Below are 17,016 nucleotides of genomic sequence, written 5' to 3' on the forward strand. Positions count from 1 at the left end.
CATAAAGCTGCCTTGAAAGAAGTTGTCCAAGAACCTAGATGACATCTGTTCAGTGCTGCTGCAAGATAGCCCAGAAGTCACATTTGAAGAGCACTTTACTTTTTCAAAGCAGCTTCATGTACTTTTTTCAACAGAAGTTATTATGATAGAAGTATTATCTTTCTCGTTCTCTGAATAGAGACTCATAAAAGCATTCAAAGCCTTGGATTTAAAGTCCAGCTCCGCTAATAATATATACTTGCTGTGTGATCTTGGTCAACTTATGTACTCTGAGTTCAGTACCCACGGGGAAAATAATATCTACTTTAAAGGACTATTATGAGTATTAAATGAGATAACACATGTAAAGAACATGACATAGTAAGTGCTCAATAAAGAACAGGGACCTTCCCTACGGTCTCCTTAAATAATTTGTACAAGATTATTCAGCTAATAAACTGGTAAGCACAGGACTTAAACCCTGGTCTCCTGATTCCTTAATCTTCTTACCACATCGCTTTGGCAGACTGCCACATACTGCTGAGCACATAAATATATTCGGACAATAACTGATCACAAAATTTTTATCTATCAGTAACTCCGCTTTGTGAAAAGGAGAAAACAATAGATCTAACTAACTTGGGGGGAGTAGGGACTTGAAAATACAAAACATAAATTACCCCCAAATCACAGGACAGGTTGTACCATAGCACTTCTGTATAGACAGAAATTATGACTAGAAACAGAAAGTTCTCTTTGGGTTTATGAGGAACAATTGGAGACAGAAACAAGAATGGCTATGACTAACAGAACTTAAGGGTTATTTATTTGTCTTTTCTTCTTTTTTTTTTTTTTTGGTAAACCAGACCCCTGGGCAAAAAGATTTGCTTCCCATTCCAAAATAAGTCTATCACGGCTGAGACATACATTTAAAAAGAGACTTAAGCGTGCTAACAACAAAACCTTTTCTCCAATTCCTTTAAGAGTGAGATAAATGGGAAAAGTGAGATAAACTGTCAACATAAACTACCAACATTCATGAAGACCCTAGAAGATCATAAACGAATGGATTCAGTATTAATAAACAGCTAAAAGCAGCATGATCAAAAATGTTTCGTAAGTTTCCTAACACACCTTGAAAGTATTTTGAAAATGATACAGTGTTAAAGCTAAGTCGTTACTCTGTTAATAAAAATAACTACTTGTTTTCAAGTGATACACATAGCTCCTTCCAGGGCAAGTCCTAGAAGACATTCAAAGAAGTTCACATCTTTAACAATCCCTAAGAACTTTCTTATTAAAAGAGAAGACAAAATAATTCAGTCACAGTCTGAGTCTGTAAATTCTGAAAGGGAAAGCCAGTAGAGTGATTTGACACTGACAGAACACAACATTGACAGAACACCACAGATCTAAAGCATTTTTCTCAGTCTGTTGAGATCTCGCTTCCAGGTGTATCCACTGTTTGGCTCAAATAAAGTTTTATAAACAACAACAACAACACAAGATTTAACCAAGAAAGGGACAGTTGAGTGCATTTCTACCACAAAGCAGGGAGAAGCTGATAAGAAGCTCTATCCCAGTAACCTCCCTATCATCACAACCAAATTTCTTGTCCTCAATTCAACTTAACCCTCTGCTAATTATTTCCTATAGAAACATAACAAAATGTTCTAACATTTCTTTGTGACACTCATAGCAAACTCCATTTATTATTCAGCATTCATTAAGAGCCACTGAGATTCTACATTAACTCTACATTCTATGCAGAACCTATCAATCCCCAGGGGATGACACCTCCTTCTCTAAATTATTTCCTCTGATATAAATTCTCTTCTACCATAAAAACTTTTTCAGAGAACACACATTCTAAGCATAACTTCCCAATCTAGATTCTCCATAAACATCATCTGGTGGCTCTTGTTAATCTCTTTCTAGGAGCACTGAAGTTCTGGTAACTAAGAAATCACTCATGATCAAGGGCCTTTCATTTAAATTTTGCTGACCTCACCAAAATATATATATATATATATATATATATATATATATATATATATATATAATATATATATAATATATATTATGTATATATAATATATATATGAAAATTCTAAAACCGTTAAAGGAACAACAGACTTGTACCGTTTCCATCCAGGGATTGGGAATTTAGTCTGTCCTCCCTTTAAACTGTTCTCTTACTGATTCTCCATACAATGGAAATACTTATTCAACCTAGAATGACCTCGCAGCTGATTATTTTTTTCAACAAATAAATTATATAAATTAGGATCATGACACTGAATCCAATGAAAATAAAACGAGTAAGAACACTTAGTCCCCAAAGTTTCCAAGTTTGGAGACAAAAGGAAAACATGATGGAGTTCCCAGAATGTTAACTTTCAATTTAAATATCTCAATATTTGAATGATTCCTACTCTAGTACTATATGCAGTAACTTTAGTATATGCAGTAACTAAACCACTAATCAAAAATAATAAAACTGTTCAGAAAAAGGCTCTTTGGGTTTCCTTTGGATTGTTCCTAGAAAGCAAACTCTCTCAGGACAAATGTCTGACTTCAAAACGCTGACCATCCTCTGCTGGACATTAACCTCTTAACATCTTTTTCTTAGTTGAAAGATGTCCACTGAGAAACAGGCTGAAAGGAAGGAGAAGAAATAAATATCAACCAGAAAGCAAACTGGACAGCAAACAAAATTTTCTATCAAGAAACAGAAAGAAATTGTCATTGCTCCTCTCGTGAAAATAATCCAGACTTTGGAAAGCAAAACCGCCAAAACATCGCATGGCCCCTTTACTTCTGAAGCCTCCAGTGACAAAAGCTATATTCCTAGGGAGGCAGGATCACAGACAATTAAACGAGAAATCACTATGTGCATAAAGTGACTGGTAAAATAGGGGGGAGGGGTAGTGAACTCGTAAATGCAAAAAATGACTTAGGGTGCATTTAAAGATCTGTCGGGGATATGGGGAAAGTCACGTCCCAGACTTCAGCCTCAGTTTCCCTACCCAAAAAAGACAAGACCATGACACTTCGCTCAGAGAAGCCAGAGGGGCTGGTTCCATTAGCCTCCACCTACTCAAGGGTCCCTTCAAAGGCCGATCTCAGAGGGGGGTCCTCAGTGCTAGAGTCCTGACAGGGAGCCTTGAGGGAGAGGAGAAAGGCAGGAGGGTCAATGCGCGCCAAGCTCTATCCGTTCCTGGAAAGCGATCTTCCCCCACACAGGGGGTGCCAACACCCGCCTGAGACCCCAAGTCCCCTCCCTACCGCAACACACCGGACAGCCTCAGCACCTCTCCCTCCTTCCGGCTTCTCCCTCAGTTCCCCGCCGCCTCTCCGACCGCGCCCCCGAACGCTGCCGGGTAGCTCCTCCTCTGGCCGCGTCTCCGCAGCCGACCCGCCCGCCCACCCGCCGGCGCCAAGGTCTTCTCAACCCGGCGGCGGAAGGATGCCGGGCCCGGCCTCCCAGGCTCCTCCCGGGCCTACCTGAAAGGCGGGCGGGGGCTCGGCTTGCAGCCCAGCGGGTGGCCTGAACCACAGAGAGGAAGAAGAGCCAGGAAGGAAGCAGGGGTCTGCTCTACAGACCAGCGGGAGAAAGCAGCCCGAGCGCAGGGCCTCGCGGATAAGTCAGCCTTCGACCCGGCGCCGCCGCCGCCGCCGCCGCCGCCGCTGCTGCTCAGGAGACATCAAGCGAGAAGACGGCGCAAGAGATCACCGAATACACGAACGTCCCAGACATCAAAGAAGGAGCGCCCGCGCAATCGTTCAAGGAAGTACAGTCGAACGCCGAAAAACATATCCGCTCCAACTCAAGGTCCGGCTCCTGTCCAAGACATAAACAAACAAACCCAGATCAAAAGCCATGGAGTAAAGAAGCCTGTGTTTCTGCCATTTTCTGTGTCGGTTGCCGGCCAAGTTGTTTGGAGAATTGGAGACTTTCTTGAGAGTGTTGAACAGCAAGTCTTAGCACAGTAACACATGTTGTCTTAACATAGTTCACCGACTACCTTATGGATTCCCAACACTATCCCAATTGAACAAATTTGATTATATATTTGATTATATGTATCACACATAATGAAAAATCTATTAAAGCTCCAATTTAGCTCTTGTAAGCATAGCTAAGAGAAGATGGGAAAATTCGGGGTCTGACCTAAGGCAGAAAAAAAGTAACACACGTACTGTTTTATTTCTTTCAAAGGCCTAGAACCATAGACACGCTTCTTAAATAATGATCAAAAGTCTCTGGGTTCAGAAACTGACAAAGTGTGTTGACATGTTCATCGTCACAATAGCCTCTTTCTGAGGTCTCTTAGTAGACAAACTAAAATACTCGGCACAAATGTGGGTTAACATGTACATCCTAGGTACAATTCAATAAATCACATAGATCACTACAAATATGGATTACTAAATGTGAGCAATAATACTTTACTCCACCTTCTCTTAAGAAGGGAAGAGGCTTGGAAAGTAAGGGTATAAAAAGCAGACAGTCCCAGCCCTGAAAGAGTGTATAATCTAATCAAAGTGAAAGACCACATCCTTACATTAGCTTTATTTGAAATTTATTGTAATTTTTAGAAATCTCCTCCTTGGGGCGGCTGGTTAATTCAGTTGGTTAGAACGCTGTGCTCTTAACAGCAAGTTTGCCGGTTGGATCACCTCATGGGCCACTGTGAACTGCGCCCTCCATAACTAGATTAAAACAACTCCTTGACTTGGAGCTGATGGGTCCAGGAAAAACACACTTAAATAAATAAAAGTTTTTTGGTTTTTTTTTAAATCTCCTTTAAGTCTGTGAAAATATTTAAGGGACAACTCATATATATAACACAGGATGAGACCAGCATCCATAGTATGATGACAAAACACTGGACTTTTGTTGTCTACCACTGTTTTAGGGGACTTTTAAAATGAGTGAACATTGCAGCAACATTTATGAAAGTCTAAAGAAAGAATTTAGTAATCTGCTTCCAAAGAAAAACAAAAGGAAAAAGAAAAAAGAAAAAAGTGAAAAATAATCTGCTTCCAAAGTTTTAATTTGTTCATATTGCCTTGTAATCCTTGGAAATACCCTACACAATTTATTAAAGTTTAATTTCAGCAGAGATACAATAGTGTTATAGTTTTGCATTACATTATTTCCCTATTAAAGCCTTTAATGGTTGTTATTTTTAACAAATGCATAATATTCCATGGAGAGGATATACTGACCATGCTCCCCATTATTGAATGTGTATGTTGTTGGGGGTGGCTGATTAGCTCACTTGGTTAGAGCGTGGTGCTAATAAAACCAAGGTTGCTGGTTCGGTTCCCGCATGGGCCACTGTAAACTGTGCACTCCTCAAAAAAATAAATTAAATTTATTTAAAAAAGAACATGTATGTTGTTTCCAAACATTTCTGCTCTTGGAAAGGGGCAGTTATAACCTTATTATTTATTATTAGGACCTATTGCACATAAAAAGAAGGAAGCAAAGCAGAGGTTTATTTCTCTGTCATATAGAAGAAATCCAGAGATGTACAGCCTAGGGTAAGGTGTTCAGTGTCAGGAACCAGGCTTCTTCTATCATGTTGCTTTGACATCTTCAGTAAGTAGCTTTCATCTCAGGTCCAAGACAGCTGCTCAAGCTCTAGCCATCATGTCAACATTCCAATCTGAAAGAGGAATCTGAAAGAGGAAAGGCATGTCTCCTAGCCATAAGGACACATCTTGAAAATAGCACAGGACATTTCCACTTACATTCAGTCCACTGGCCATAATTTAGTCACACAGCCACACCTAACTGGGAATTAGTCTTCATCCTGGGCAGCCATGTACCCACCAAAAGTCAGAGGCAAATGGATGCTAGGTCATAATTAAATGTCTCTGACACATTGCTGCAGCCAGATGAGACAAATAGACTTTCCCTTGCTGTCATCCCAGGGCTGAGTTTCTACCTCTACAATACGTGCTTTAGAGAAGCTTCCTTCTTGGAGAGTCTTGTGTGACATAAATGTCTAGAACTACAGCCCTCATTCAAACTTGACCCAAATAACGATATTATTTTGAATCCTTGATTTCAGTGAGAAAAGCTAAAGAAACTAATTTTAAAGCTACAAGAAATTTTCAGTTTTTCAAAAGCTGGAGATTTCATTTTGGGGAAAAACACCTGAAAGTTATGCAAATATAAATCTTAAATCATCATCTGAAAATGGAGATTTTGGAGAAGCTGAGGCGAGGCTTCTCATTGAACTCATAAAAAAGATGCCTTATCCTGCAGGCAGAGTTGCATCTCTACAGATAAATTTCTCTTTTTTTTCCCCTTTGTTTTCTTCTTTTTTTTCTTTTTTGGTTTTCTTCACAGATTAATTTTTTTAGAAGGCTATTTCAAGTGTAGCTTTAAGCTTCAATGTGACAGTACACTGCTGTTTGTTTTTGTGGCGTTTATTTTGACAGAGAGTAGAACACAAGATACCAGGTGAAACCCTCAAAATTATGGAATCTCCTCAAACTGGAGGAAGACCTGAAAAGAGGGAACCTGGTGAGCAGAAGAAAAGCTCATCCTAGGATGCACCACTGATGCCTACATATTGGTGTTAAGGCTCAATAATTTACTATGTTGATTGTTGTATTCTCAGAGGATTCTCCTAGGGAACCATCACCTTGAAGACGATATTTTCCCTGAAGTAGGTTGGTTGACCAACTGTCCCAATTTGCTGAGGACATAGGGGTTTACCACAACACAGGAATTTCAGTGCTGAAACTGTGAAAGCTCTGGGAAAACCAGGATAGTTAGTTACTCTAAGAATGGACCCAGCCACTGTAAATCACGTGGAAATAATTTGGAAAGACTAAATCAGGAAAAGAGGATTGGGACATATTGAACTGGGGACATTGCCTGGGATGAAGGGTGAAGGGAGGAGAAAGAAGAGATTGTTCCTTATCTTGGATCTGGGCTCTGAGAAACAAATCAGGCCTGAACTTAGGATGAGATAACTCTAGCAGTACCAGGAGTCCTCTGTAAGGCAGTCCAAGAAGAGGAGTTAGACCTTGAGCAGCCAAAATGAGCCAGTTGTAGGTTTTGCTGTTCCAATTCTATTCTGTTCTTTTGTAGCCTGGCCTCATGGCACTTTGGGCTAATGTACACACTTTGGGCTGGATGGTGAAGTTAGAAGCAGGGTGGTGATGTAGGAGCAACTCAGAGGAGAGATCCCAGGAGGCTCTTCTTTTGGGGGAATTAGTCATATAGGATCCATTTCTAGTGGCGGAATTTATCAAGGTATTGAAATGTATGAATATTTAAAGACTTTACAATGACAAAGAAACCAGCCTTTCCTTAAAGAAAGCTGCATACGTAAGGGGGAGAGAAAGTCTCCACAGAATGACAGAACCCCTAATGTTTTGCTGAACAAACATGAAGATTGCTTTCAAACACTTTTTTTGGGAATTTATGATTTCAAGTTCTACTTCCCTTGCTCGTGTTCAGTAGCCAGAGATCTTATCTCTCCTATTTGATTATCACAAAGGGAGTCTTAGATTGTAGTTATGTTTTTTTAAAAAGCTTGGGAATTGTGCGCACCAGGGAACTGGGGTGTCTCCAGCCTTCAGCTGGTATTTACCTTCCTTCCTGCATGGCCATTCCCACAACCAACAAAGTCTCACTTAATTCTGAGTCCATGATCTCTTATATTCACCATTTCTTAAGATCTAAGTGGGATCTAGAGAACAATATAAAATATAGGCCCTGAAGACATGTACATGCACCATGGTTAAGACTCCTTGATTTCTTATTTTCTTGTCCTCCTGCTAAATTCCCCTCCATTGACAGGGAAAGCAACTGCTAAGCTCAGTCCTTGAGTTGTTTTCAGTTCACTCTTCCAGGCAAGGATACAATCGCAGTATGTCAATGACCTGTGTAGCCTCCAATTTACCCCTCCCCACCTCTTACACATCTTCACTGTATGAGCCCAATTAAGATCGTGCCTTGTTTTTGTCCCTAAATTAACTTGCTACAGACCTTTATAGTCCAAGGGTCAGGAAAGCAGTTCCCTCTCCGGTCAGTTCATTTTAAACTAAGAATATGTTTATGGTGCCTCTTTTGTATAATTTGGAATTGGTAAACCAGTGATGACCCAATATTTCAGTTTTCCCTTAACATATCCTTGGACTTTCCTGTCTTGAAACATCTGAGGGCAAATCTGGGAAACTCCTATGCTGGCCAGATGGTCATCTATGGGGAGATGAGGCTTACATAAGACAGGCAAAATCCTTGACTCTTGCCCAAAACTGTAGGAATACACAATAAATCCACAGTAAGGGCCGTAAGAGGAGACTTCCCGGGCACTTATAAAAAGCCTCTACGAGCAAACTTGTGGCAATTCGGCAGTACAGACCCTGCCTGATCCCTTCCCCAGATCATTTTGGGCAAAGCGTAACTATGAACTGAAAAAACCCTGGCCTGTAAAAATCCAGGTTGAAAAGAGATTAAAAAAATATATTTGAACAGTTACTCTGTAGAATTATTAGAAAATAAAATGCTCCCAGGGAAAAAGTGCCAGCCACTATTCAGCCAGTTCGGCACTTAGAAATTATCTTTGGTGTGCAAGTAATAGACTTGAAATTGCTTTTGAAATCTCTCCAAGACTGTCCTTTCCACTCAGGCTTCAAAGTCACCATCCAGGAAGTTAAGATGTGAAAACCCCAATTTTTCTTCAATGTAGTTTTTAGGCTAAAATGCCAGACACTTTCCAAGATCACTTGCCATTTACGATACATGGGTGACAGTAACCCCTTCTTCGTGTAATACTCATACCAGAACCAAAACATTATAGGGAGAAATATCCATCTTAGGAAACTTGTAAAGACTGTGAGAGTCAACTCATTGTCTTATGAAGGAGACTAAGCAAGCTTGGGTCACAAGTTAAACTTTACAAAGGACAAAAATATGTGACAGGGCACCTCTATTGCACAATAAATCGCGCTCAAGTTTCCAATCACCTCTTTCTTGTCCACTCCCATCTCAATGACATCATTGTACATATTAAGCTCAACCTCCTGCCAAATGGACCCACTCTTTAGAGTAGGATAATGATGGGAAACAGCATTTGGAGTAGAAATAAACAGCAGATAATAATCCATAATTGTTTTTAATCTTGAGGATGAGTCATCCTCAATTTATTTCCAAATTTCTGTGGCATCAGCTGTTCATTTTTTTACTTTGAACATCACCAGATTCACACTGCCAAAGGCAGGTAGGAAATGGTCCAAGAGGACAATTGAGAGGTATCACATGGTGAGTGGATAAAAAACTGGGAGCAAGACAGACAATTCTCAGGAAAGACTTTTTTTATTGGTGCAAAGGCACCAATATGTGAACCTAATTTACACTTTCATCATCCCAATCAGGGTATTTTTATATCAGTATAATTTTAGAACAAGACATGGTAGGGGATTATTTATTTCCTGGGAAATCCTGTCCATCCCTGTGCACACAAGATATTCAAGTAGGTCTAACTCCAAAATTCATTTCAAATGAAGAAGTGATATTCTTTTTACTTCTCCCATTTAATACTTTCATATGTCTCTTTAGTCCCTAAACTTCCTTCTGTATAAGGAATTTAAAAGCTGAATGGCCAAACATTCTAACATCATGATCATAAGAAATGTGATCTATTTAGATGTGCGCTGTGAAAACCCGGGTAAATCTCCTGTGTCTCTCCATCTATCAGGGTCTTTAGATCTCCTGTAAAGTGTGAGCTTGCCATCTCATCTATATTTGACTTGCCTGCTTTAAGCTGACTGGGTTCCTAAACCCATGTAGCCTCTAACTCGTACTTGGGGTTGGAAATAGGAGATTGGAGTCCAGATGTTTTCCCTAGGAACTTGGTCCAAGTCACAGTCCCATTATTGCAGAGAGACTAAAGATGGAATTTTCAGACTGTCCCCAACATCCTCTTAAAAACACAAAACTGCCAACTCAGATTCGCAGTCATTTACTTACGTCAGAAGACCATTCTCCAACTTTTAAATTTACTTTTTACACTTGCCTCAGGTTATGCCTATATTCAGGACAAATAAATATTGATTTCCCTCAAAACCTCCAGATAATTGAAACAAACAAACAAACAAAACAAAAAAAAAACACCTGTTCTGGCTAGATGCCATTGTCCCCTTGGCTTTAATTTTGTGGCACAACCATAAATGTCTGCAACCAGTGAGCTTGCAAATGAGTGGTGCTCAACCTGGAATTCACATAGCAGGGAGCTGCTGACTTGGTTTTTGGTTTAGCTAATAAAACTGCACATGAATCAAGGTATTTTAGCATAGCCCCACCCCTTCTAAAACACGCAGAGTAAATGTCAATTTGTGACAAGTGTCCACACACGCACTCATGCTGAATGAGGGAGTGACGAGGGGGAAAGTTTCCCTCCTCCTCACCTTTCGCATCAGCTAAAATGAGTGAGCATTAGCTCCTGACGGATACGGTCGGCCTCTAGGTCCAGGGACTCCATTTGCTCAAACTCTTCCTCAGGGGGCTGTTCCAAGGGTCCTGTCAGCGGAGACGACCAAACATCCATCCCATGCTCCAGCGAGATGTTGTGGAGCACACAGCAAGCCAAGACGATGTGGCTCGACTTCTCTGGAGAGTACTGCAGCGCCCCCTTGGACCCATCCAGGCAGCGGAATCGGGAGCAGAGGGTCCGGAACGTCTTCTCAATCACACTGTGAGTTGCAGCATGGGCCATATTATAGCGATATTCGGCTGGAGTTTCAGGAATGTGAAGGGGGGTCATGAGCCAGGTTCGGAGAAAGAAGGAACTATCACCTGTGGGGAAGGCCCAAAGAAATCATAAGTGATTATAACTAGAATACAAACAAAAAAGGAAAAGCCAAGAACATGTACAGGGAATGGACAAGAAAATGCAACAGCCTCTGCAGCAAAGCACACCAGAAACAGCAAGAGGGAAATGCTGTGGTAAAGAGAAGCCATACCAGAGTCACGAGCAGGTAGACATGAATCTTGGCTGGAAATTATCCTTGGTTAAAACCAACAGAGAAAAAGGCTGACAGCTAAAGAAAGTCAAGTCAGAAAGAATGTAGGAAAGAGGTGGAGGACTGGGGGAAATAAAATTCTGGATTTTCTGAATTCAGAGATTTTTTTTCTTTAACAAAAGGTTAGTAAAAACTGTCACATAGCAAGCCAATCTTCAACATTTCTAAAGAGCGAAAGTGCAAGAGAGAAAAAGAGAATTCTGCCATGAGATCTCAAAACACTTGTGAAGAAAATTTCTAACTTTACCATTAAAATGTCAGTCTGAGAGTACTACCTAGGGATTCCAGAGTATTTCACACTCTGAAATAGTAATTTCAGTGTTAAGAAGAATAAGATACAAGTGCCAGTATCTGTGGTACAGATCAGAACTCAGGTGTTCTGCTTTCCTCGAAACTACATGCACTAGAACAATTATCTTTGTAACCAAGGAACTGGTAGAATTTCACCTTAACAAGGAGAGCATACATATAATGATGCAAATAGTTTTTTTTTTTTTTAATTAAATTTATTGGGGTGACAATTGTTACTAAAATTACATAGATTTCAGGTGTACAATTCTGTATTACATCATCTATAAATCCCATTGTATGTTCATCACCCAGAGTCAGTTCTTCCATCACCATATATTCGGCAAATAGTTAATAGCGATACGAAAATAAAATCAGAAGTCAATTAAAATAATACACATGCAGCATTTCCCTTAGATGACTTCCTTATCAAATGATCCTGGGACATGCTAAACAACAACAACAACAAAAAGAAAACAAACAAACTGGGGTGCAATGTCCTAACACAACAGTACAATGTTTCTGTAATGTTTAATTGTCCTGACTCACTACATCTGGCAGATGAAATGAATCACAATCTCTTAGAAATCTGAGACAAGCAGGCCCTAGGAGTGCCAACTTGCATAATTGCTGTGTTCCTGACCCGCCATCCATTTCGGTAAATAGTTGTGGACTGTTCCGAGTGCTAGGCTCTGTTCCAACACATACAGTACTCCTTTCTTTCAGGAGCTTACATTGCTGAGAACTGGATTACCTTTATTTTTTAAAAAATGTTTTTTAATTAAATTTTGTTTTCATTGAGAGATAACTGACATACAACATTGTCTTAGTTTTAGGTGTACTGGATCAACTAAATATCTAAGAAGTCTCACACGATTTTCAAATTTTAATTTGGCTGACGTTTTTCTTATCTGTCCTAAGTACAACCTATATTTTACTTGAACTCACCCCTACTAAATACTGAATCTAAGAAACTGATGTTGTAAATAATAATGAAAATAATAATATCTATGACTCATTGAATACCTATCAGGTACCAGGGCAATTTAAAAATATTATCTCTTATTATCCAATCCCAACTCTGCCAGGTTAGATATTATTGAACTCATTTTACAAATGAGAAGATCAAAATAGTCAGCTGTCCTTTGATACGTCAAGCAAAGGAAGGGGAAGAAGCCAGTCAATAATGCTAATGTCAGACTCAGAGGCACTAAAACAATAGTATAATGCTGCAAAAGAGAATCAGATAAACATTTAAGATGAATGCCAAAGTACAGAGATGCTAAATGATATTTGTTAAACGCTTCTGTAAGAAACAGCATGGGACTTAAACGGGGAGACATACAGGACAAACTAGTTCATGTAGACCTTTTATAAAATGCTCTATGGTCATCCACTCATTATAATCCAAACACCAATGGAAGGCAGACACTCAGGACGGGATTAGGATCAGAAGTGCTAAACAGATGACAATGGTTACAAGCTCAGTCATCCACAAGACTTTCTGGCAGATTTTACCAAAGCTGCTTAACAAGGACGAGGCCAAGAGCTGAAGAAATAAGAACTCAGGCTGAACTGTTCGCAGGAACAGGCACATTTAGAGAAGGGCAATTAGGTAATGCACTCTGAAGGGACAGCTGAGAATGAGGACGTGAAGGGATGACCCCCACGGTGAAGTAGGCTAAAAACAAACAAACAAACAAACAATCAAACAGCTAATCCTAGATTTGGTAAATCTAGAACTATTTATTCCACAAATCTGACATGTTAAGATACAATCAGCTATCTTAGCTCTTTTTTAACATCTTGTCTTTCCTCATAATTCTGCCAATTTCCCCTACATTACCCTGTGTCCACACATCCTCTAGACACCAGTGTTTCCCAAATTCATCTATTTGTACATATCATTAAAAATGGACATCTAGATTCTTTCCTTGAAGATTCTCATTCCCAAAGTTTGAAGTGGGGCTCAGTGATATACATTTTTAATAAATTCCCCAGATGACTCTTTTGATCTGGAAAATGTGCGAAGCACTATACTAGTTCAGGGTTCTTCAAACTAGTTTTCCTGTTAGAGCTCATGGAGGCTTTCCCCCAGGTATATGCTAGAATTGATAATACCAAGGGAATCAGTTTCCACATGGCTCTACTTTCCCCATCCTCAGTGCCTAGCATGTAGCCTGGTACCAAAACTGGCCTTCAGAAACATTTGTTAAATATTGCAATATACATCTCTTCCACTCTTCCTAAAAAAAAGGAATCCAGAAAAGTATACAAAAATGTGTCAGTTTTTACTTATCTTCAACTGTCCTGTAAACAACTCAAAAATTTACGTTAAAGCCATAATTCCAATTGAATCTGGGGTCCCAAGGTGTGAAGGGAAAGAAAATCAGTAATTCCTACATGGCCTTGAAGTCCTTAAAAAAAGGAATATTTACCAAATAGAGTAACTCCTCACATGATCTAGTTTTAAAACTTAAACACAGTGACTTAATATTCTGTACCTTAATTTCATCATCTGTAAAATGGTTAATATTGGTATGTAACTCCTTAAGAGTTTTTATAAGGATCAAGGCGATAATCCAATGCAAAGTGCTTACAACATTGCCTGACAAATTCTAAATGCTCAGTAAATTTTAGCTGGCTTTATAGTTAGGGTACGAAAGTGACTTCATAAAAAATGAGCTTGGAACCCACATCTATTGGAACCCACAAGTACTCCCACAGCTGTGGAAGAAGTAGCTAAATGAGACACTAGCAAAACAGACTTTCCTTCACTTCTTGGTGTGAGTAATATGAAATTTGAAAGTTCAAAGGAAGCACAAGGTGGGATTAAGATAAAGGTCCAGTAGAGTAAAAAGAAGGTGGTACACTGCCAACAGTATGCAGAAGCATCAACTCAAGAAAATCACTACGTTCCACAGTGTTACACATGGCACCCTGGCAGCTCTAAACCAATCATTGGGAGAGTCATCTCTTCCCACTTGGAACAGGGGAGGTTTCACTTTTATGAATCAGTAAACACATGAAAGAGAAACAAAGCACATTAAAGAGACATAATTCCCGAGTGTCTATTACACGTTAAACACTGTGCTATGAACACTACAGTGCAGATATGGTTAGTGGTTTTCAGAGAGGTCTTCCAATCCTTAATGTATGTTTTCATCTCTAACATGAGCCGTATATAAGATAACCCTTCTCTTGTTGCTCACAGGAGTAGCACTTTAAAACAAACAAGCAGGGAAACAAACAAACTAAACTGCCAGGCTCAAGAATTTTATCACTGTGAACTAACTGTATCCCTCAGCTGTAGGGTCACCTCAGTTTGCACTGCTCAATATTGAATGGGTTCTTGTCCTACTCATAGGGGTATCACTACACCAGGCTTTCCAATGGCACTTGGGCAGATCTGTGGAGTTCCTACAACAACTGTGTAAGTACACTGTCTACTATCATTTTCATATAGATATAGTGACAATCACCAATGGCAAAAATATCTTATATTTGTACAATACTTTATAATGAACTTTCATATATATTACTTATTCCTAACAATAGGTATTATTTTCACCATTTTACAGATGATAAAAATTAAGGTTTAATTGTATGGATGTACTATATTTAACCAGATCTGCACTGATAAGTAGTTGGGCTGTATTTAAAGGGAATGTGTCTGCAGGTTTCTTCTTGTTTGCAACTACAAAGCACTGCTGCCATGCAAATTCTTGTATGTAATTTTTATACCCACAATGTTCATATTTATGAACATGTACTTCCAAGATAAACTCTTACAAGTGGAAGATCTGGGTCAAACAAGAAGCTTTTAAATTTTAATACATATCTTTTAAATGCTGATTTTAAAAAAAGTAAGGCTCAGAGACTTTTCACCTGAGGTATCATTAAAAATAAGGACAGGACTGAGACTCAAGTCTATGGACTCCCATATTGCATTCTACTCTGCTACGTAATTTTTCTATGGCTATCAAAGGAAGCACTTCCACCTGCAAACTTACCAAGCAGCCAGCTATCTTTGTGCATTCCGGCTTCAAAATGACGACTAAGAGAAGACTGCTGCAGCACAGCGTAGTCCTGTAGACTGCCTGGCCAGTTGGTCTCCACGGTCATTAGTGCCCCTCTGATGTCACACACCATCAGGCAGTTCAAAGAATGCAGACCTTTGCGGTTCACGTAGGAGAGGTCTTCAGCATTCGGTGCCTTGATTGCCACGTGGATACAGTCAACTACCCCTAGTACCCCTGGCATCCCTGCCAATCCATAGAATTCGTCCTTCAGAGCCTGCATGGAGACGTCATCGGCTGGAAAGTGAATGAACTGTGAGGCCCTTTCCACAAGAGCTTCGGTGACATTGGCAACACATCGACTCATAGATGCCTGACTGATTCCGATTGCATCTCCCATCCGAGTCTGGAAGGAACCTGAGGTATAGAAACCCAGTGCTGCAAGGATCTGTGTCTCTGGGCTAATAGCCCTGGATCTCTGAGTAGGTCTAGAAAGACTTGCCCCCAAGAGCTCCACCAAATAATAAATGAATTGTCGAGGAAAACCATACATGGACATCAAGTAGTCATCAGTCACGTCATCCAGCTTAAAACGGTCCAATGTCCGGTGACCTCGGCCGTATAGCAAGAGGTCACAGTCAAGCACTGTTATTGGTATAGCCATGGTACATGTAAATGTTGACTCTCCTTCCCTCTGCTATTTTCCTGAACTCTTTCCAGTGAAGATGTTGGTGCAAGAAGGTATTTAAAGAAGTGTCAGAATTCAACAGTTAACCATCAGTTACATGGCTCTGGCATTTATAATCTTCTCTCTGTAAAGGTTAAAAGAAAAAAAAAGAAAAAACAACACACACACATTAGAAACATACCAAAGACTTTAAAGTGATTCAAAGGCTACAATCGCTCATTTTCTCGATTTTCCATTTTGTTCAAGCAAAAGGTGCTATACCTGTAATTCTGGGTTTTTCTACACTAACGCATGGCTGCACAAGTCTTGTTTGGGTTTCAAGAATAGCTCACTTAACGCATGGCATTTGAATTGGGAAGAGCAAAAGATTAATGGAGATGACGGCATAATTATTCACAAGGTAAAAGGTCTGCTCCTAACTATAAAGGCCACGAAGCAGCTGACATAAGTGGTAAACTACCCAGGCCAGGGATTAGTCACGGAGGGTTTCATTACCCAACGCTCGCTAGTTCCACCTAAGTACTGGACGGACAGTGGGGGGGCTTAAACCAGTCTAACAAGGGAGGAGGGGCAAAAAAACGGCCCAAGACCCAGCCTGATGGATGCAGATTGTGTGCTCTAACAATCCTGAGTGAGGCTGAGGGCTAGGAAGTAGGGAACACCAGACAGGTTGGAAGGAAGGCACGAAAGAAGAAGCAGGGAGAGCTAGGGTTGGGAGGTGACTCCACCGCTTTTAACAAGCGCCTTATATACTGAGTACGAAATATTCCAAAAATCTGATTGCACGGGCCACTCAAAGTCATGTAAGGCCAGTCACCCACCTCTCGGCGCCTGCCAGGTGACCAAACGCACTCCCCACCCACCCAGCGGGGTCTGGCCCTCCTCCGGAACCAGGAGTCGCACACAAACCGCCACGGCGCTCAGCATAGGCGCCGCCCCCTCCGCGTCAGCGTCCGCCCCACGCCGCGTCCTCACTGCCGCTGCCGC

At 40.4% G+C, this 17,016-nt stretch overlaps 2 protein-coding genes across 10 annotated transcripts in view; both read right to left on the reverse strand.

Annotated features, from left to right (window-relative positions):
- The window catches only part of AMBRA1 (autophagy and beclin 1 regulator 1), a 155,834-nt gene extending 152,118 nt beyond the window's left edge, over positions 1-3,716 (reverse strand). The window contains exon 1 of one of the 6 annotated variants that reach the window (XM_019743637.2): positions 3,487-3,716. The gene's annotated coding sequence lies outside the window, so the exon portion shown is untranslated. Of the gene's footprint in view, positions 1-3,277; positions 3,297-3,486 lie in introns of those variants that run through there. The other 5 variants (XM_074336308.1, XM_074336309.1, XM_019743638.2 and 2 more) reach the window with 5 other exon arrangements.
- Positions 3,696-16,981, reverse strand: HARBI1 (harbinger transposase derived 1). Of its 4 annotated transcripts, XM_019743643.2 has the most exons (4): positions 16,851-16,981; positions 15,336-16,153; positions 10,420-10,807; positions 5,351-5,670 (listed from the first exon to the last, which is right to left on the reverse strand). In XM_019743643.2, exons 2-3 carry the CDS (start codon positions 16,003-16,005, stop codon positions 10,428-10,430), a joined length of 1,050 nt encoding a protein of 349 aa, XP_019599202.1. In that variant the 5' UTR covers positions 16,006-16,153; positions 16,851-16,981; the 3' UTR covers positions 5,351-5,670; positions 10,420-10,427. The 4 variants fall into 4 exon arrangements, with proteins under 4 accessions (XP_074192416.1, XP_019599202.1, XP_019599201.1 ...); XM_074336315.1 differs by lacking the exons at positions 5,351-5,670; positions 16,851-16,981 and adding an exon at positions 3,696-3,823 and having other exon boundaries at positions 15,336-16,147; XM_019743642.2 differs by lacking the exon at positions 5,351-5,670 and having other exon boundaries at positions 9,123-10,807.
- Positions 16,982-17,016: the final 35 nt, after the last annotated feature.

This window comes from Rhinolophus sinicus, linkage group LG06, assembly GCF_036562045.2.
Source record: "Rhinolophus sinicus isolate RSC01 linkage group LG06, ASM3656204v1, whole genome shotgun sequence".
Classification (NCBI taxonomy): domain Eukaryota; kingdom Metazoa; phylum Chordata; class Mammalia; order Chiroptera; family Rhinolophidae; genus Rhinolophus; species Rhinolophus sinicus.

What these genes read in the sequence shown, in the direction of transcription:
- HARBI1 (XM_074336315.1), bottom strand. Translation starts at nt 16,005, where the DNA reads ATGGCTATACCAATAACAGTGCTTGACTGTGACCTCTTGCTATACGGC. An exon ending in CAAAGATAGCTGGCTGCTTG is followed by an intron (nt 10,808 to 15,335) that starts GTAAGTTTGCAG and finishes CCTTCCCCACAG; the next exon opens with GTGATAGTTCCTTCTTTCTC.